The sequence below is a fragment of the Nothobranchius furzeri genome, chromosome 3 (genome assembly GCF_043380555.1).
Source record: "Nothobranchius furzeri strain GRZ-AD chromosome 3, NfurGRZ-RIMD1, whole genome shotgun sequence".
In the NCBI taxonomy this organism is placed as follows: Eukaryota; Metazoa; Chordata; class Actinopteri; order Cyprinodontiformes; family Nothobranchiidae; genus Nothobranchius; species Nothobranchius furzeri.
In genome coordinates, this window is record NC_091743.1 from 79,798,487 (window position 1) to 79,818,885 (window position 20,399).

The 20,399-nt window shown below is 45.0% G+C and overlaps 2 protein-coding genes across 5 annotated transcripts in view; both read left to right on the forward strand.

The window, feature by feature from the left end:
* afap1 (actin filament associated protein 1) overlaps nt 1-6,892 on the forward strand; it is a 116,709-nt gene extending 109,817 nt beyond the window's left edge. For 3 of the 4 annotated variants that reach the window (XM_015957797.3, XM_054735616.2, XM_015957796.3), the window contains exons 9-18: nt 1,868-2,020; nt 2,099-2,310; nt 2,420-2,565; nt 2,656-2,770; nt 2,936-3,169; nt 3,658-3,775; nt 5,164-5,334; nt 5,421-5,614; nt 5,689-5,856; nt 6,662-6,892. In XM_015957797.3, the coding sequence (XP_015813283.1) occupies nt 1,868-2,020; nt 2,099-2,310; nt 2,420-2,565; nt 2,656-2,770; nt 2,936-3,169; nt 3,658-3,775; nt 5,164-5,334; nt 5,421-5,614; nt 5,689-5,856; nt 6,662-6,688 (1,538 nt within the window). In that variant the 3' untranslated portion in view covers nt 6,689-6,892. The remainder of the gene's footprint in view (nt 1-1,867; nt 2,021-2,098; nt 2,311-2,419; nt 2,566-2,655; nt 2,771-2,935; nt 3,170-3,657; nt 3,776-5,163; nt 5,335-5,420; nt 5,615-5,688; nt 5,857-6,661) is intronic. The other variant, XM_015957798.3, reaches the window with a different exon arrangement.
* Nucleotides 6,893-12,826: 5,934 nt separating this feature from the next.
* LOC139068909 (snaclec alboaggregin-D subunit beta-like) lies at nt 12,827-19,796 on the forward strand. Its single transcript, XM_070549584.1, has 3 exons — nt 12,827-13,036; nt 18,986-19,036; nt 19,149-19,796. The coding sequence occupies exons 1-3, from the start codon at nt 12,925-12,927 to the stop codon at nt 19,583-19,585; spliced, it is 600 nt and encodes a 199-aa protein (XP_070405685.1). The 5' UTR covers nt 12,827-12,924; the 3' UTR covers nt 19,586-19,796.
* The last annotated feature ends 603 nt before the right edge of the window (nt 19,797-20,399 follow it).

A 20,399-nucleotide genomic window follows, 5' to 3' on the forward strand; every position in this document is an offset into this window, starting at 1 on the left:
CAATTTAAACAGATCGCAGTTTCCCTGCTGTTTATTTGTACAACTTAACAATTTAGTTAAGTAGAAATTTTCCAAAGCTGCTAATAAAGCTTCTGCCCAAACATTAAAAATACTTCCCTCCTTCTTTTCCACTTCTTGTCCTTTTGCTTTTTTATATTGTTTCAGTAAAAATTTTTGTAGCCTTTTGAAAATGTTCCATGAGTAACTTGTGATTTTCTTCACTGTAACTGTTAATAAGAGAGATGCAGAGCTGAGTAGAAATATTAGAAGTTCACATAAAATTTGGGGATTTCAAAATCAAAGTCCATTTACTGGTTGGTTATTGTGTGTATATATATATATATATATATATATATATATATATATATATATATATATATATATATATATAATATAATATATATAAGAGAGAGAGAGAGAGAGAGAGAGAGAGAGAGAGAGAGAGAGAGAGAGAGAGAGAGAGAGAGAGAGAGAGAGAGAGAGAGAGAGAGAGAGAGAGAGAGAGAGAGAGAGAGAGAGAGAGAGAGAGAGAGAGAGAGAGAGAGAGAGAGAGAGAGAGAGAGAGAAGGGGTACTATGCAACTTTTTCATATTTTCCAATCATTTCTTGAGCCAGTCTCTCCTACAATGACCCTACAGGGTTAATGAACCCCACTGCCTTCTGCAGCCAGAAAACTGCATTTGCAACTTCAGAGTGCCAGTCCGGTCTGAAAAAAGTGGCGCTGCAGCCTGCTTCCAGCATGTTTTCCTGCATGTTTTAGATCATGAACACAGCTGATTTGTTTGATTCAGTGATGAATCACACCTGTATACACTAATGAAGGCTGGAGAGACGTTTCAGCTGTTGGAGGTGAGGAGATGAGTTTCATTTTTGCTTTGGCCTCAGATGAATATTAGTTAACCCTGCTAAAAGCAAGCTAAACTGCCAAGTGTGCCTTTAATAAGTTCAACAAGTATAACCCCCAAATTCCACTACCTCCGCTCCGCTGCGCTCCGCTCCGACACGAACGCCGGAGCAAAATCGGTCCCGTTCTAGTCAATCAGAGCAATTCCACTACTGCGGCCGTGCTCCGGCAGTGCGGCGCCGTGCGCCGCCCTCTGTTCCGGCGTCCGGCAAAAATAGAATCGATCCTATTTTTGCCGGACGCCGGAGCACCTCCGCAGTAAATGGACAGGAATCACAACCGTCCAACAGGAAAAGGAGCGAGCACAACTTCCGTTTTTCACAATAAATCGATAAACAAAAGGCGTTTTTTGTTTCATATGCACAGGTTTAACAACTTTTAACAACTATCAATGGCGGCTGAAGTTTAAATGCACAAAAGTAAGCCATAAATACATTTTCTACTATCAAAGTAGTCACACTTTGTTGATCCAAACACTGCAGATCTCTCAACACAACTGATGAGCAGATTAAACAGTTCATTTCGATGCTTCTCCCACACAACCGGTGTTTGGATCTAACTTCCGCGTTTATTGCTCGGACTGTATCGCAAGATCTCGAAAATCCCGCGCATGCTTGTTTGCCCCCCTCAGGTCTCCGCACCGGAGCGGAGCCGTTGTAGAGCGGGTACCAGTAAAATTGAGTTCGGAAGCGAGCGGCTGCGGAAGGCGGGGGCGGACCGGAGCGGAGCGGAGGTAGTGGAATTTGGGGGTAACATGATGTTAATGTGGTTAAATAACTTCATGATTAAATATTAGTTCTTGCAAAGAGCTGAAAATAAAGAAAAAGACGGAAGAATGGGAGAGAAAAGGCAGGAAGAAAAAAACAATGCAGCACTGAGTGGTTGTTAATCAGACAAAAATGAATGAACTAAACTAAAAAGGTTATTTCTGAATGCCTAACACGTGATCTTGTTGTCTCTCAGGAAAAAACAAGAAAAACTCCAAGTCTGAGCAGAAAGCTGGAACAGTGGGGAAGGGAGCCAGTAAGAAGATCACCAAGATCATCGGCCTGGGGAAGAAGAAGCCATCCATGGATGAGCAGACGTCTTCTGCAGAAGAGGATGTGCCCACCTGTGGTAAGACCCGCATTAGCGTTAGAGCTGTGGCTGCTTACAGGACCTGGGACAATAAGGCGCTGTGGATTGTCTCTGCAGGATACCTGAACGTTCTATCCAATAACCGCTGGCGAGAGCGCTGGTGCCGCCTCAAAGACAACCAGCTGCTCCTGCACAAAGACCGGGACGACCTGAAGAGCCACATCGCCTCTCTGCCCCTCCGAGGCTGCGAGGTCAACCCCGGCCTGGACCACAAACACCCGTTTGCTTTCCGCCTGCTGCGCAACGGCCAGGAAGTGGCTGTGCTGGAGGTGAGCTAGTGGGATCAGCTGTTGGACGTTGCTAACAGCAGCTTTAACTGTGGATTTTCTTTTCCCAAACTGCTTATTTACATAAAAGCTGATTCTGCTTCTCCTCCAGGCCTCCTCCTCTGAGGGGCTGGGTCGCTGGTTGGGGGTTCTGCTGGCTGAGACAGGCTCCACCACAGACCCAGCCACCCTGCATTACGACTACATCGATGTGGAAACCACCGCCAACGTCATCCAGCTGGCCAAGCAGTCCTTCTGGTGAGGGCTGTGCCACCTGCTACTGTGGGATGTTCCAGATGTAAAACCCTGCTTTTCTACTCCTTGTTCACGTTGCTCTCGTCTCTCCAGCTTCACCAGTAAGCGTGCCGTCTCTCCCAGTCCGTACGGGGGAAACCCAGTGAACGGCTACGCCTGTCCCTCTGGGATGGCCCTGCACTATGATGACGTCCCCATCAACGGAACGGTATGGACTTGCTAGAAGTCACTCGTCAGATGAAGTTCAAGGACAACTGGTGGCTCTGTTAACAAAACTAATCATCATTAACCCTTACTAACCACTTTATTACATTATTCTATCTCCTTCCTTTCCCGTTTCCTTTCCCTGGGTCATTTCCTGGTCTGACCCCAGGACCCAGAGTTGCAGTACTCCACTCCCACCACTAGAGGGTGCCAGCTGACAGAGGAGCTTCACTATGAGAATGCAGATACGTTTGACAGCAAGCCCGCTCCTAAGCTGGCCTCCCGCTATCCTCCCAAGGCCTCCTCTCCTCCCTCCTCCTCTGCTGGTCTCTATAAGAGTCCAGTTTCTAAAGTCTCCTCTAAGTTCCTCGCTGCTGACTCTAGATCTAAAGAGAGCGCTCAGGTGACTAACTACTCCTTGGCTTTGCCTCCTCCAGCTCCACGGCATCTTCTAACCGACTCTAACAAACTCTGCTTGGGTCTCGGCCGTTTTTAACTCGCTGTTGTGTAAAAAATGTTATCCCTACTTTATTCCTCCCTAATTTGCTTTCACGGTTTTGCTCCATAAAAGTGGCCAGTGGATTTTTATTAGAGAAAGTTTTAAATAACATTTCAAACGTGACTATAAAATAACACGTATAGCTTTTGTTTAATGTTTACATTTTTTATTGTGAATCATAGTCTCATGAATGGAGATGTGACTACATCATGGGAGTCTTGTGTGATATTACTGGTAATCTAAGCTCAGACAGCGTTTGCACACGGATCCTTTTTTTAAACCATTTCACAGCCATAACTCGGGTAATCTGATGTCAGCTGCAGAAAATGATCCACAGGATTTTGTCCACAGTGTCCTTGAATAAAATGGTTAAACGGATGTTCTGCTTCCAGCTGAAGGGAAAGAAAGGAGCAACGGCATCCAGACTGAAGGTGGAGCCAAAGAACCAGTCCAAGAAGAACGGAGTCACTGGGATGACTGGGACGGCTTCTGTTAAACGCAACAACTCCAGTAAGAGCTGGAATCCCGCCCACGTTTTCCTACTGGGGAGAAAAGAGAGAGAGTTTCTGTCACATGAAGGTCATGACCTCAGACAGCTGTTTGATCTGGGGCTTGGTGTTTTAGGGAGCAGCAGACGGAGCTGCTGGGGGGCGATAGGGTGCAAACCTAGAACCCTCGGGCTATTCAAGTTCAGGCCTCGAGGCCCGGTATCCAGCACGTTTCACCCCGGCTTTCTACCGGAGCCGTCGGCAGCACGTTACTGCAGCAGCACGTCTTGCTCGCGTAAACTGCTGCTTGGCCCTTCCCACGAGACGGGAAGCAGCAGGGGAGCCGCTGTCAGCGACCGAGCACGAAGTCACACGAGTGACTTCGTCAGTAAACACAACAACAAGCAGGAGAAAATTACAACATGGCTCCAAAATGTTTGTGTTTTATGTTCTGTCCCTTTAATAATCGCCAATACGGACCTGAAAAACAAAGGAGACCGCTAGCTAGGTGATAACTTCTCACGGGGCCGCACAGTTAGTAACTGTTTTTAAAAGTAAAGCAACCGGAAGGCAGTACGTTTCTTTATTCTGAAAATCTCGGGAGCTTCTCTCCATTTCCGCGTCCGATTTCCTGTCTTTCCTTCCCCAAAAATGTTGAACTCGACCCGTTTCAGAGGCGTCGCACGTAAAAAATAGAACCGGCGCGTAAAGGCCGCGACATGCTGCTCCTGAGATGCGGCCGACTCGCGCTGCTGACGGCTCCGGTGGAAAAGGTTCTGTTGACCACAGCGGTTCCTATCAGCAGCTATGACGTGCTGCTGCAGTAACGTGCTGCTGACGGCTCCGGTGGAAAGCCGGGGTTAGTGGTTTTTCTGGTCCAACACACCTGATTCAGTGGTGAATCACCTGTGCTGCAGCTCATCAGGCTCTGCAGAGGCCTGTTAATCACCTGCTGATTGAAATCAGGTGCGTTGAATTAGCGTTAAAACAAAAGAATGCTGATACCAGCCGCTGAGGCCCGGAATTGAGTAGCCCTGGTTTAGACGATCGTGTGACAAGGACAGTTAGTTCCAGTGGAGCAGCTGGTAGACAGGGTCATATTGGATCCCTCCTCCAGCTCATCCTTTATGCTAATGTAGGAAGTGTACCACACATTTCCCAGATTCCTGCCAGATGTTGAGTTTTCCAAGGCCAGCCGTGGTTTGACTGAGTGATTCCTTCTAAGCACAGCTCTCAGACGTAGACCGACAGGCCTTGGACGGCTCCCATTACGCCGCTGTCCAGGAATGGAGGGTTGGGCGGGTAATTAAGCGGCACTTGAGGCTGCGGCTGAGGGTTCATCGGGTTTCTGGGAACTTCAGGTCTTTTAAATGGACCCAGATTGGTTTTACAATCAGTTTTTCTGTGCAGATTCAGAACAGTGCAAATATGGCAAGAACCGAGTGGAGGCTGACGCTAAGCGACTGCAGACCAAAGAGGAGGAGCTGATGAAGAAGAAGCAGGACATCAGGAACCACCTGACCCAACTGAAGAAGGACAGGAGAGACCTTCGCACCGCTGTGGAGGCTGCTGCCAACGCCGGTGAGAAGTCCTCCCTAAAAGCCAGGATCCAAGCAGAGAACCTCAGAGCTCATTAAGGTGCCCTGTCTTGTGTTTGGACCCATCAGGGAAACGTTCACAGGCGTCGCTGTCGGAGCGCCTGAAGAAGGTGGAGGACGAGTGCAAACAGAAGGAGGAGGAGAGAGTGACCCTGGAGCTGGAGCTGACAGAGGTGAAGGAGAGTCTGAAGAAGGCCCTGAGTGGGGGGGTCACCCTGGGCCTCACCATTGAACCAAAGGCTGGCTCCTCCTCCGCCCTCCAGGTCAGGACTCTTGGGATTGTGGATTTTGGAATGTTGCGTTGGCGTGAGGCTCACATCTGTCTGTGTGTTTGTAGTCTCCTGCCACGCTGCGGCGGACTCAGGAGTCCTCCCCCTTCTCCAGCTGTGACACCAGTGACACGGAGTCCCTCTCCCTGCCGGTTAACAGCGCATCGCTGCTCCGCCGCCAGCAGAGCAGCCAGAAGCCCTCAACGGTCCGAGGACACGTCCTCAGGAAGGCCAAGGTCAGAGGTCACGTTTTACAAAGCTCCAACTGGGCTCATGAGTGATGAGCTGATTTCTACATGGATCGTCTCCATAAGCGAGAACTTTTACTGCAAACCCCTGTAATGTAGCAGCAGAAGTCCCTTCTGTAACAGACTGCAACTTCCAGATATTTAAATGAAAAAACACTTTTTTGATTCAGAGAAATTAGATTTTAATCACCTGTTACCAAAAGATGACAGGTGGCTGATAATGTTTTTGCCTGTTTGTGTTAGAAAAAAAAATCACGACTCACTTGATTAGTGTCATGAATCCACTGACTCGTGGAAATAGCTTTGGAACCTCTTTATTAATGGACTCTGAACCGAGCTCCGTTTTACAACATGCTCTCTGTCTCTCTTACTCTACATCGCGTCTCCTCCCATGCCCCCTGGAGGCCAGGAGTCACATCTCATCACAATTAGTTTTAGTAAAACTCTCAAAAAGTTTTTATTGTTTGAAAACCAACTGGTAAACGTGGGAAATGAAGCCAAATCCAGATGATTGCTACAACAAATCAGCACCAGAAAACTTAAAACTAGCTAAACCAAATCAGTTTTACAGATGGTCAGCCGACATGCGGCGTCATGGTAGCTCAGAGGACGGTTGCTCAGTCAGAGCACAATTAGAGAGAGAGATGATCCATGGAAGCGTTTCTAGTTCAGGACTCTGCTGTGAAAGTTTTTATTGATTAGAAGACACCAGGTGGGGGCGTCGGCATCAAAGCTTTACTCTGCAGACCACGCTGCTGCAGCTAACCAAACCTTTTTGGTTTTTGTGTTGCAGGAATGGGAGCAGAAGTCTGGCACATAAACCCGGATGGCTCGCCTCCTACTGACTCCACTTCCTGTTTTGTTTCTGCTGAACACACTGTGTAAATATTTATTTAAAAGCGTTCCAACAGCCAGAGTGCCGAGGAGGACACCAGCACAGCGTTGACTTTGATGCTAATCGGCTCTCTCAGCATGCTAACCCGTTTCTGCTAAAGCCACGTCTTCATTGTTTCTGTTTTCCAGCAGTTTAAAAAGTCACAACCAAGTATTTATTTGTACATTTTTATAGGAAATACTTCCCTTTTTATTTATGCTGATATATTTAAAATACTTTAGAGTTTTTTGTAGTAGTTTCATACACAACAGCGTTCTCTACCGGAGGTATACAGAAGCAGAAGTATTTGTCTCACTAGAGGGAACCTGCAGCATGGAGGAGTTCAAACCCTGATCCCGTCTGCGATGATGATGATGGCGGTTCTGATGTGTTTTTAAACACAATCCTCGTTCATCAGGACGCTGTTAGAGTCACGGTTTTAAAAATGTTAACCATTCCCGCTTTTTTACGTACAGAATTTTAACATTTATTTTATTAAGCAAAATATTTTTGTTTCCAAAACAAAAGAACCACCAAAACAAAGTGGTGCTCACTTTTTGATACTTTGGGTGAGGAGGTTCTGTGGACAACACATTCGACTGTCCGGTAAAAAGTTCTGTTTTCATGTTTTAAGTCGGGCTTACGTCACCGTTGGGTGTTCCACGTGTAGATGAGCTCATCTGTTAATGGTTCCTGGTGAAACTGGGGTCACACCACATTGTTGCGCCACTCACTTTCACACACAAGGCCATGCCTGGATTCTACTTTACAGGAAGGCCGCCCTTTTAAATGACCAATGAAGACATAAATGAAAATGACACACGGGATATGTTACAGTGACCCGTTTAGGTGTGTGAGCAGCGTCCTTTATAAGAAAACTGTACATTTGAAATAGCAAAAGTTCACATTTTATCTACTGTAGCCTCCTGAATGGCCTCTGTTAAGAGAAACAATTCATATCCATCAGGACTGATAAGCTAACAGCTAGTCTCAGACCAGCAAGTGGTTGTTTAATGAGAAAATATGGAAATGTTTTATAGAACGTGTAAAAATCTGCAGCAGATACTACATGCTGAGCTTTCTGTGCATCCAGGAATCAAGGCCAGAATCGTTCCTGTCAAATGAGAAGTCCATAGCAAAGATTTAAAGAATAAAGATGAACCAAACCGGTAGAATTTAGCTCGTTAATATTTTCCTGACCCAAAGCTGGTTGTTGTTTTGAAAGAACAACTCCAAACATCTACATTTCCCTGTGGTTCACACACATCTCTTGTTACTATTTCAGCAGAAATAATCATAATTTCCTGCTGGACCTGAATGCATCTGAAAGCTTTAGCTGATCAGGCGTGAAGGGTGTAAACTATTTCTCTCAACGGAGGCTGCTTAGGAAGTCAGTAAGATGGGAATTACTTGGAAGACAGTCATTTCAAAATGGCCTAAGTGTGTTGCTAGAGGATCCCTTTCTGATGGAGGGACTGGTTCTTCAGCGGACTGATGGCATTTGGCTTCGTCTGTTTCCACAGCTCAGGTTTCAGATTCATAACAGACTCTCAGTCGGACCTCTGTGATTGGTCTCATGTCCTGTGATCTGTGTGTGTGAGGCACATTCCCAATCCTTCAGCAACACACTGATTTAAACACTTGTACGACTGATTTCATTTTCAAACTGCTACACACACACACACACACACACACACACACACACACACTGTGCTTTTGGGTGCTACCTTCACGCTCCACTGCCATTGCTTTGCTGCCATGTAGGTGATGAATGAATGAGGTGTTTTACTGAGACTTGACACATGTAGCCTTAGCATCTCCACCTGCTACACGAAGCTCTGACTGGACCACCATTGTGTAAATACTTGGGTCTACTTCCGGCTCAGGCTGGTATCCCGCTATCCTACACACTGCCACCAATTCACCGTCTTACAGCATCATAGGGATGCTTATCTAAGGGGGAGCAGGTTGTCTATTGGGAATAAATTGTGAAACTGCTGGGCATTGTGTGAGGGTGGGGGTGGGGGTGGGGGTGGGGATTCATCCATCAGTATGTGTTTTGCACCTTATACCTTTTTCTTTTTTGTTATGCATCTCTGACAGTCTCTACCTTGGGGACGGATATGTTTGTACATAAATAAACCATTTGAGCATCAGATGAGACGTGTTTTATTTAGGCTTAAGGAAGGCGACAGGTGGAAATGTAAGATGGTCAAGAATGATAATTCAGGCAACAAGAGAAACACTAGGAGTCATGAAGCATCCATCCATCCATGTCCCACCTCTTACCCTATATACCAATATTGTAAACGATCCATCTAATAGGTTCTGGGTTTGGTTTATAAATGAAAAAGCAATTGGTTTAGAACCAGTACTATAATCTGATATGTCAGTTATCAGAAATAAGTGCTTGATCTACACAAGCATGTCTGCTAGATCCCACCAGATGGACTAAGGAGGTTTCCCCTTAAATAAGACCATCTCCAGTGAGTGTAGATGTGGCTCAGGCTCTGAATCAGACGTTTACTGTAGGAACCTGATCCAGAAGCTCCAGGGGATGTTCCAACTGCAGGGGGTCACGATGTGTCTGTGGAACTGCTCAGATGTTATGAGAGCCCATGTTGCTCTGATAGTGGCCTTCAGCTCTTTTGAATTGTTGGGTCTGGTGTGTTGCATCTTCCTCTTTGTGAGTGTATGTGGTATTGTGATACCACATACACTCACCTAAAGGATTATTGGGAACGCCATACTAATACAGTATTTGACCACCTTTGAGATTTGTGGGATACACATCCAGGGCAGGAAGCTCCCATTTCACCACATCCCAAAGATGCTCTATCAGGTTGAGATCTGGTAACTTGGGGTCATTGTAGTACAGTGAACTCATTGCCATGTTCAAGAAACCAATTTGAAATGATTGGAGCTTTGACATGGTGCATTATCCTGCTGGAAGTATCATCATAGGATGGGTACATGGTGGTCATTGTAATGTCCAGCAATGGCCAGTTTTTAGGTACAGTTTGACCATTCAACATCTGGTCAAAAAGGAGACAAGACTGCATGTGTGTCCCCTTTAAATTGGCCTGTCTTCATCCCATCAGATGGAGCTCAGAGTCTCTGCAGCTCTGAACACAGATAACAAAATGTCAATAACATTCTGTCCTCAAGGTCCAATCTTTCAGGATTCTTCCTGCCTCTATATACAGAACACTCGCAGCTCGGATCAGTTGCTAAGTCACAGAATGATTTCCTAAATCAGATATGAACTACAATTTATAAGCTAGATAATCATTAAATAAACATTTGTTTATTGCTACTTATAATAATTATAATACCGTAAATCCTCTAATATTGGCCTGTATTCAATTAACGGCCGGGTATCACATTTTGGCCGGTGTCTGAGTCGACGGAGGTGAATAATGGCAGGTTTTTTTTATTGTGGCCAGGTGGAATGTGGTAACAAGCAAGTACCACAGGGGGGGGCGGTTGTGTCATCCCTCTCACTTTTGATTTGCCAGTGATAGACCGCAAGGGTAACTTTAACCGTGAGGAGGCGAAAATTTGATATCAAGTTCAAAGAGAACGTGCTGATTATGCTGCTGAACACTCTGGGGAGCAGTAGGGGTTGTATGAACTAGTTGACTTCACCGCTCTATAGTGACTTTTTATGCCTGTCATCGACTAGTCGCTGTCACATCATAATGACCGGCAAGATGCAGTCTTCGGAAAAGACAGCAGCCTGCTGTCAGCAGGTGACGAGCTCCTGCGCGTCGGGAGGCAACGTGCTGTGCCAGAGCGTCGGTACTGACACCCGCCGTAAAACGGACATTTAACCAAATTGTGACCTTTACCCTCTTGCAATTTAACATTCCCCTCACCCCCATCCTAACCTTAACCAGCTTGCGCATGCAAAGCTCTGATTGTTGACGCGCTCCAGACATCTGCGTCCTGAGCACGGCCACAGTAACATTATCAAATTAGGTGTCACCACCTCAAAAACTAATTTAACACGCGATCGTTCACGTCGGCTCATTTCCTTTTATGTTTTCTGTCTTTTATTCTTTTATTTGTGCCTGATGCTTTTCGCTGCTGTGGATTGGGGCGCATCACCTTGTCCTCCGGTGATGCACCTAACTGATGCAGCCAGCGAGCAGCGCACACTCCGCTGTTTTTGCGGTCGGTAGATCTTTTAGAACTGCAGTTCAGAGGTAACTCATGAGGTGAATATAAATGAACCCAGGTAGCAGTTTTTCTTTAGGATTGAGAGGAGATGCAGGAAGATAATAAACAGACTGGACAGAAAAATAGTCAAATAAAAACAAGTTAGTTTTTGTACCTGCTGGTTGCAACAAACAAACACCATTGAAGGTAATCAGAAGTGAGGAACAGAAAATGAAACAATTATTTTAGAGCAGCAGGAACTCCGAGAGGCTGCAGGAGCATCAGTGAGTTTGCGACCGCTGCGCTGGGGGAGGGGTGGGGGGGTGGGGTGGGGGGCTGAAGCAGAAACTACCGTTGTTAAAAGAAATGTGTTTAACTTAGAAAATTTGGGCGCAATTTTAATTGTCAAAAACTCCAGCGAACCATTAGTTCATTTTGCTCAAATAGAAATTGAGGCCTGCCTCCAATTCTGACCCTCCTTCTAATAAAGGCCTGGAGCTTGATGAGCTTGAGTAAAATATAGGCCCTTGCCTGTATTAGAGGATTTACGGTATAATGAAATGTTTCATTAATCTGTGCTGAATGATAGAAGTGTGAAATGAATGTTATGTTATGATTACAATGATTGAAATATGTTTCAGCATGTTTATATGTCAAGGTCATAACCATTTGCACTCACACAAGGACAAAGTACTGTAAGGTTAAGTTAAACCCATGACACATAAATAGTACTTTACCCAGATCAGAGCGTCCGGTATCAAGGAAGGCGTGTTTCTGAGATTCTTGGTAATGTTCCTCAAACTTGTCAACCTCTGGTTGGCTACACAAATCGTAACATGAGAACATTACAACCAGATTACTCTGGTGATTCCTCAGTTCTAGAGAAAGCTTCAGACCGGCCATCTGAAGCAAAACCCTCTTTAACCATCAAAGCTTTTGACATGTTTTCAAAATCTTTTTGCACCTGCGAAGTTGATACAGCAACAGTTCCTTCATAACAAGCTGATATTGTTTAGACTCCTTCAGAGTCCCAGACGCGCGGTTCCATCCATCTGCCGTGACCCGAGATATCTCTGGACTGGAGAAGTCGGTGCTGTGGTCAATCTACTGGACCTTCAGTACCAGAGGTCATCCGACCTTCGGATCCACTAAGAGGGTCTCCAGAACAGGTGAAGTAGACACACAGATAGTGTCTGATGTGTTTTTGATAATAATCAACTTCATAGCTTAACGCAACCCAAATTCTTTTGCATCCAGAACTCAGCTTTCCTAGATAAGGAAGCTCTGACTAACAACCGCATTCACACACAGGTTCATACATCACATGTAGTTCCATCCATCACAGTAAATGTTAGTCACTTGTCATGTTTTAATTGTTGGTAAAATAAATTCTTACTTTTATAAACCTGACTCTGTTCTGAATCAAAACGAAGTGTGTGCAATCCCTTAATAATCAAAGAATCCTAGAGTCTTCTAATTAAACACCATAAAGACCAAGCAGAGTTGAAATTCTATATTTAGATAGAGTATCACAGCTTATTGGTCATAAGTAGAGGTAATATATATATTGAGCTCTTAAAGCACTCAATTTACCAAACCCTACATCATGAAGAGATGGACATGGTCAGAAACAATGCTCAGGAAACCCTTGGCATTTAAACCATGCCCAATTGGCACTAAGGGGCTTAAAGTTTGCAAACAAAACCTCCCCCACACCATTACACCACCAGCAGCAGCCTCCTGCACAGTGGCAACAAATGAATGATAAATGACCCGCACTTGTATAGCGCCTCTGAGAGTAAGGACTCCAAAGCGCTTTACACTACAGTGTATCAATCATCCATTCACACACACATTCACACACTGTTGGTGATGAGCTACAATGTAGCCACAGCTGCCCTGGGGCACACTGACAGAGGCGAGGCTGCCGAGCACAGGCGCCACCGGTCCCTCCGACCACCACCAGCAGGCAAGGTGGGTCAAGTGTCTTGCCCAAGGACACAACAAGGCATGATGGATCCATGTTCTCATTCTGTTTATGCCAAATTCTGACTCTACCATTTGAATGTCTCAGCAGAAATCCAGACTCATCAGACCAGGCAACATTTTTCCAGTCTTCAACTGTCCAATATGGTGAGCTCGTGCAAATTGTAGCCTCTTTTTCCTATTTGCTATCCACTGCTGTTGTAGCCCATCTGCCTCAAGGTTGTGCGTGTTGTGGCTTCACAAATGCTTTGCTGCATTCCTCGGTTGTAACGAGAGGTTATTTCAGTCAAAGCTGCTCTTCTGTCAGCTTGAATCAGTCGGCCCATTCTTCTTTGACCTCTAGCATCAACAAGGCCTTTTCGCCCACAGGACTGCCGCATACTGGATGTGTTTCCCTTTTCACACCATTCTCTGTAAAGCCTAGAAATGGTTGTGGGTGAAAATCCCAGTAACTGAGCAGATTGTGAAATACTCGGACCGGCCCATCTGGCATCAACTGTCATGGCAGAGGGGAGTTTCCTGACCCAAGACATGCAGAATCACACTAGGAGACGGAGACAAGTAAAAATAAGAATGTTTTTTGTAAGGGAAACTAAAGGTGCACAGCTTCAGGGCTGGGTCTGCTGAGACAAACAATGGTCACGATAGGGCAGAGTAGAATGCTAGGAGGAATTGGTTTCTGTAGTTCTTACTATTGACTGAGATCCAAGACATTGAGGGGGAGTCAGGACTGGGGTGAGCTGCGGAGGTGTGAATCCAGAATCCAAGGGAGGTGAGCGGGTCAGTCCAGGCGTGGAGGGAGATCAAGCTCAAAGTGTCATGCCACCGCTCCAGCCAGGCCCAGTTTCCCCAGCAACCACAACCAGCTCATCATCTACCTCATCCAGACCACCTGTCTCACTCATCAGCTCCACCTGCAACCACCTCTATCTAACATCAGGAAGAACACCAAGCCAGTGCCAGATTATTGAAAGCATTCACTATTAGATTCTCCAGCATTCTAAACCCTGCCTAAACCTCAAGATCCTGACCTCGCTTCTGAACCTCGACCTTGTCACCTGCCTGCTCCCTGACTGGATTATCTCATAGTTTCTGATCTTCTGGACTCCTGACCTTGGATCTGTTTCACGGACTCTGCCTCTGGATTGCCCCTCCTGGCCAAGCCTTCTGCTACTGCCCTTCCTACAGACTGGTAACACTCCCCAGTGTGTTCCCTAATAAAAGCTTTAAAGCGTCTTACTGTGTCTGGTGTTTTCACTGGTCCTCCAGTCCAGGTTGTTACACAAAGGTGAAATCCAGGTTATTGCAGAATTGGCCAGTGGTAAAAGTTCCTGGTGAGGACAAGACAGGGTTCATTCAATGCACCAACGATGGCTTTTGAGCAAAAGGCAAAGGACTAAAGCTATAGTTTTCTCTATGATGGCAACAGCTGCCCAAAGTGAATAATCATCCGGTGAAGTGAAGTGATATCCCAGCTCCTTATGTTCTGGACCGGTTGATTAGGAATTAACTGCAGCTGGCTGCTCTTCAGAACCGCCCACCTGCAGTGACTGAGGCAAGGTGAACAGAATATTGTGTCACTCACCCCAGATCCTAGCACCAACAACCACGCTACTCTCAAAATCGCTTAAATCACCTTTCTTTCCCATTCTGACCTTCAGTTTGGAGTTCAGGAGATGGTCATGACGAGGACCATACCCCTAAATGCATTGAAGCAACTGCCATGTGATTGGTTGATGAGATAATAGAGTTAAGGAGAAGTTGAACAGGTGTTCCCAACAATCCTTTAGGTGAGTGTAGATTTTCTATGTGGTCAAGGTCAGACCAGTTTGCTTATAACCTGTATTGAAGAGTGTCTAATAGTGCTGTACACATGTGTAATAATCATTTTGGCATTTTAGTATTTCAGCCCTAACCCGTAAATATATCTGCATCTTCATGTTACAAGTCTGCTCTACACTGATGTAGAATCAGCCACAGTTGTAGAGCTGCAGGGTGATGTTTTCTGTACCTTACTACGTGGCTGTACTGCACTGGACTCCTGCTGAGTCTCGCCGCACCTCCACCTGGCCCGGCCACTCACCTGCTGATATGACCTGTTCGTGCTCAGAGCTGCTCGCCTTCTTAAGAAAAACATCCTCCTCCCCTATTTTCTAATGAAGGAGTTGAGCAGGAAATCAAATCAAATCAAAGATACTTTATTAATTCCAGAGAGAAATTAGAGTTTCAGTACACACAATTCAGAGATTTAGCTTTCATCCATCTTGGCTCACGACGGGGAAGGCTGTTGTTGGTTTAGTGTCCAGAAAACAGCATACTTGGGCAAGACACATGACAAGAATTGGTGACTGTGGTCATTCGCAACCCTGACTCGCGCTACCTTAATAGAGATAAGATGGTTACATGAGGATTGGTTCAGGTGGAGGGAAAAAAGAGGCACTTCAGAGTTACCCTCCCAAAAGGAGGGCAGCTTTGCTCTGCAAAAAAAAACCCACCTCAAACAGATATGCAACAGACTTCAGACAACACAAGTGTCCACTAGGTGGGGTGGTGGGTTGGGACTATCCCCACTTCAGTTCCTGCAGCCACGATAAGCAGCGCATGTCACCTCAGTGTGGATGGGGGAGGAGCATTGAGGGTTGGAGGGTTGCAGTGACCCTGGAACGTTTCAGCGGCCTTCTCGCAGTCCCGCCCAGGCTGGGAAAGGATACAGAGTTGAGTTGCCATAGCGACGGCACATTCCACATATCTTCTTAGGGGGGAGTTTTCGTTGGAGCCTTGCAGGCTCAAGGACGCCAGATTCCAATTAGAAATTGTTTTGGGGCCAGACAGAGATTATTTCCTCTCTGTCTTACAGTTTGTTGGTCCTCAACCTCTCAAAATCCCAATAATGGACATTAATCTATCCCAATCCGTGCTGATTCATCCACTCTCTCCTTGATGGCATCCATCTTTTGTGCCAAAGAATGAATCTCCGCCAAAGTCCCAAGCTTACGATTCATCTCGACAATTATTTGAGTCTGTGAAATCACAGCACGATGCAGACCATCTCTGAGCTCCGGGATCAGGCCAATATTCCTTGACAGCTCGTTAATTTTCCGGTAAGCCAGGTAGCCTCCAAGGCCAATGAGCAGGAAACCTGACACCAACACCATGAATATCCACACGTCTTCAGAGTCCTCCACAGACAGCTGAGACAGACAAATCAAGTTCCACTGTTTCCAGGAGTCCATGATGTGTCCAACTGGGTATGTCCCGACGGGGCATCTGGGAGCCCCTTCTCCCGTTCTCATTGTTGAAAAAATGTTATCAATCGTGTTGAGTGACCAACTGAAGAGATCCATTTAAGTTAATTTCAGTTTCCAGAAAAATGCAGAAGCAGCCGTGCACCCAGCACACACAAACAGACAAAGGCCTTGAGGATAAGATATGGAGGAGAGGAGGAAAAAAAAGCATCTGCACCCTCCAAGAGCCAGAAGAAGATCCTCCTTCCTGCAGTCAGTTTCTGTGTCTGCTCTTCTCCTGAGTGTGAGTCTGCTGTTTGTGTACGCTCATGTGCATGTGCAAGTGAGTGCGAGCTTGTTAACAGCTCTTTTCCAACTGAGAAACTCCAAGAGCGACAACATTAAAATAAGCATTTGAAATATAACATATGGCTGAATCTAATATTGCTTGGTATAATGTTTTTATGAACCACATTGATGCTTTTAAGCGCAATTTCTCTAATTGGGCAATTTCTCTAATTTGGGACCAATGTCAAATGGCTAAAATTTTCTTAAATGCCATGATATGTTTAAGGTCTGACTTCAGATATTTATAGGCTGTAAAGGATCTGTGTTTAAACTCCCATTCAATACATCATACTATGTTGTAGCTGTCTGGAGTTAACTTTCATCCATCTTGACTCACAACCGGGAAGGCTGTTGTTGGTTTAGTGTCCAGAAAACAGCAGAGAACAGCTTGGCTGGTAGCAGCTAACCATTAGCATTAGCAACTCCACCACACAGCAGAACTCCTTCAGGCTTGTGTTATTTATGGAGATAAAACATCAGTGTTGCAGAGCAAACTCAGTGAGTGGTAGAGCCATGCTGCTGTTAGCTAATCCAACACATTCTCACTCCCAGCGCGTCAAAAACAAACGCATGGTCAGCCGCCCTCTGTGTCAGACCCTTGACGCCAAAAGTCCTCTTTTTCATCACTTATGTGCAAAAAGATTTTTTTCCCTTTTCTGACTGCAGATCCCAATGCAGCGTAAAACTGACGCGATGGGATATCCGCTGATGCGGCGCCAAACCAGCTCATTTAACCACACCCAAACCTTAACATTTTGCTATTTATAACCTTCCCCTCACCCTCATCCTAACCTTAACCCTCTTGCTACCTAAAACATTACTCTCACTGTTGTTTTCCATGCATTCTGACTGTGAATTTTCGTATTTGCTGCCCAAGGGGAAAGTTAGAACATACCATCTGGCGAGGGGGAGGGTACAAATACCCTCTACCTTTGACCTCCACCTTGGTAGTTGAAACCTCCCCCTCGCGTTGCCTCGGTCCAAACCCGACCAATGACGAGGCGGCTCCCGCCGTTCACTTCATAGAGCCGGCTTTTAGAGCGACCAACACATCACTAACGTACTCGCTAGCAAGATGGTTAAGGTTAGGATAGGGGTGAGGGGAAGGTTAAATAACAAGAGGATAAGGTTAGGGTGAGGTACAATGGGCTTGTTTGGTGCCCTGGCTGCGGACATCTCATCACGTCAGTTTTACGCTGCATTGGGATCTGCAGTCAAAAAAGGGACAAATCCCTTTTCACACATAAGTGACGAAAAAGGGCACTTTTGGCGTCAGGGGTCTGACGCTGAGGGTGGCTGACCAAGCGTTTGTTTTTGACGCGCTGGGAGTGAGAATGTGTTGGCTAATCAGAGGCAATATGTCCAAATATCAGAAAAGAAGACTAAATCCTTCATAATATCAATATTATGGTTACAACGAACCACCCACGTGTGCTTCTACAGTTATGATTAGAACAAATGAAATTGGGAATTGTTTGTGCAAAACTAGAAAAGATAAAATCACAAACACAAACCATGAACAGCTGCAAGAAGAAGCTGCTCGGGCCTGCAATTTGTCAATGGAAAGGTTCCGCTTGGTTTCTCATCTGAGACGTTTGCACAGAGCTGAAAGTAGGCAAACCTAGTTGATGCTTTACATATATACATTTGCCTGCAATCTGCCACCATGAAACATCTTTTTGCATGGATTGGCTATAGTAAAGAAACCTTTGTCAGAGTCTTAGAGCCTTTGTGCATTTTCTAGACTGTCATTACAAGGGTTGAATTTCCTACAGTTCACTAAGCAGCCTCATGGTGAAGATCTCGTTGGAACTTTTTCCTGATTTTTTGCAATAATTGAATAGCAGTGATTCTTGTGGTTCATCCTCTCCACATGCATCCTCCATCAGTTCCACTTTATTCACAAATCTTCAACTTGGACTGAAGCTCATACTTGGTGCAGACAGATCTGAGGCTTCATCTACATGAAGTGTGTTGTTAACAGGAAAACAGGAAACACAAAGACTGACCACAATCCTGTGAATGGACTCGTTCAACAAAGACTTTGGTAACACTTTACAATACCAGTTATTAACGTTACTTAGTGCATTATTAAGCATTAACAACCAAAGTGTCCCTTTACTAATGTTCCTTAACTATTAAGTGCCCTTAAGGTTGGCACACTGATAACTAGGGGAGGTGTCTGTTTAGTAATGCATTACATAATATTAACATTAATAGTAAGCAGTTGTTACTACTTTATTTAATAGATTATTAATGCTTAATTATGCAACAAGTAATGTTAATAAAGGGACCTTTATTGTAAAGTGTTACTGGACGTTCTATGGCGCCTCCTGTTTTCTGAGACAAACCCAGATGATAAATTTAGTGAAAAAATTTGCCTGCAGCCTGCAACAGTGGAACACCTTTTGCATTAAAAAGTCATCAAACAATCAAAGAAAAAAAACTTTGTCAGAGTATTGAAGCCTGAGTGAGATTTTCTTACGCTATTATTTAAAAGGTAGTGTTTTCTTCTCCATTCTAGAGATCAGCCTCGTGATGGAGAGGATCTGGTTGGGTGTCTGGGTTCTCTCAGGTTGGTGACTTCTTGGTTATTACAGTGTAGTTATTGTGACAGAACTGTCCTGAGATACACACACTTATGATGTAGTCTTACATGTTCTGTTGTTTCCTACATCTTCTCCCAGAGTGTGTCGTTCTTCCTACCTGCCTCCTCAGTCACTACTATTTCGTTGGTCAACGCTTGAGTTGGACTGAAGCTCAGACCTACTGCAGACAGACACATACAGACCTGGCCACCATCAGAAACTATGAAGAAGTGAACCAGCTGACCAGCACACTTTCATCTGCTGGTTACTTCTCAGATGTCTGGATTGGTCTTTATAATGAGATTGACTGGCAGTGGTCTGATGGGTTTACTGGGACGGGGACTGACTACAGGGACTGGTCAACTGAAAATTATCAGCCAAATTTTTATGCAGGCAGTGAGTTCTGTGTGGTGATGGGATACACAGGGCAGTGGTGGGATGTTGACTGCACAGAACGCTTCCCAGTGTTCTGTTACAAAGGTAATCACACCAAACAAGAATTTAGTTTTCTTCCAAAGCTTTTATGTTGTGGTTAACGTGTCCTTTAACTCCATATCTGCAGGGACACCATTGGATCCTGAGTATGTTCATATGAATGTATCCATGGATTGGTCCACTGCTCAGAGACTGTGCAGGGAGAACTTCACAGACCTGGCCACTGTTCGTAATCTAACAGAGAACCAGATGCTCTTCAGTTTGAGGTCCACTATACACTCTCCCCTGATTGGTCTGTTTAGAGATCCCAATCTTTACTGGTCAGATGGGAGCAGCTTCTCTTTCACTAACTGGGATGATTTTGGAAATCCGATTGGAACGATGAGAACCGTTTGCGGTGTTACATCTTCACAGCGATCAGGAATGTGGAAGTTTTTATCCTGTCAAAAAAAAATTACCATTTGTGTGCTATAGCCTCCCTGGTGAGTGGTGTGAGTAAGTATGTAGTGAGTAAACTTTATTCATATAGCACTTATCACCGACACAGAATCACAAAGGGCTTCACATAGATCAAAACAAAATAAAACATAAAGTCATAAAATCATAATGATCTCAAAACAGAAATAGATTAACATCAGAAAAAATAAAGTCATTAAATTATAAAAGTTCATTAACAAATAAAATATTACACATTTTAGTTAAGAAAATAAATAAAAATAAAATAAGAAAATAAAAGGTTTAGGTTAAATCAGCTTTAAACAAAAGGGTCTTCAGCTGTTTTTTAAAAGTGTCCAGACTGTCAACACTACGTAAGGATAATGGAAGATCATTCCAAAGTCAGGGTGCAACAGTCTGGAAGGAGCGATCCCCTCGACTTTTGTATCTGGTCTTTGGAACTTCTAGAAGATTCTGGTG

Coding starts and splice junctions, on each gene's coding strand:
- LOC139068909 (XM_070549584.1), top strand. CDS start 12,925: ATGTTCTCATTCTGTTTATGCCAAATTCTGACTCTACCATTTGAATGT. Junction 13,037..18,985: donor GTCTTCAACTGTCCAATATG/GTGAGCTCGTGC, acceptor TCTCCATTCTAG/AGATCAGCCTCGTGATGGAG. Junction 19,037..19,148: donor GGGTGTCTGGGTTCTCTCAG/GTTGGTGACTTC, acceptor ATCTTCTCCCAG/AGTGTGTCGTTCTTCCTACC.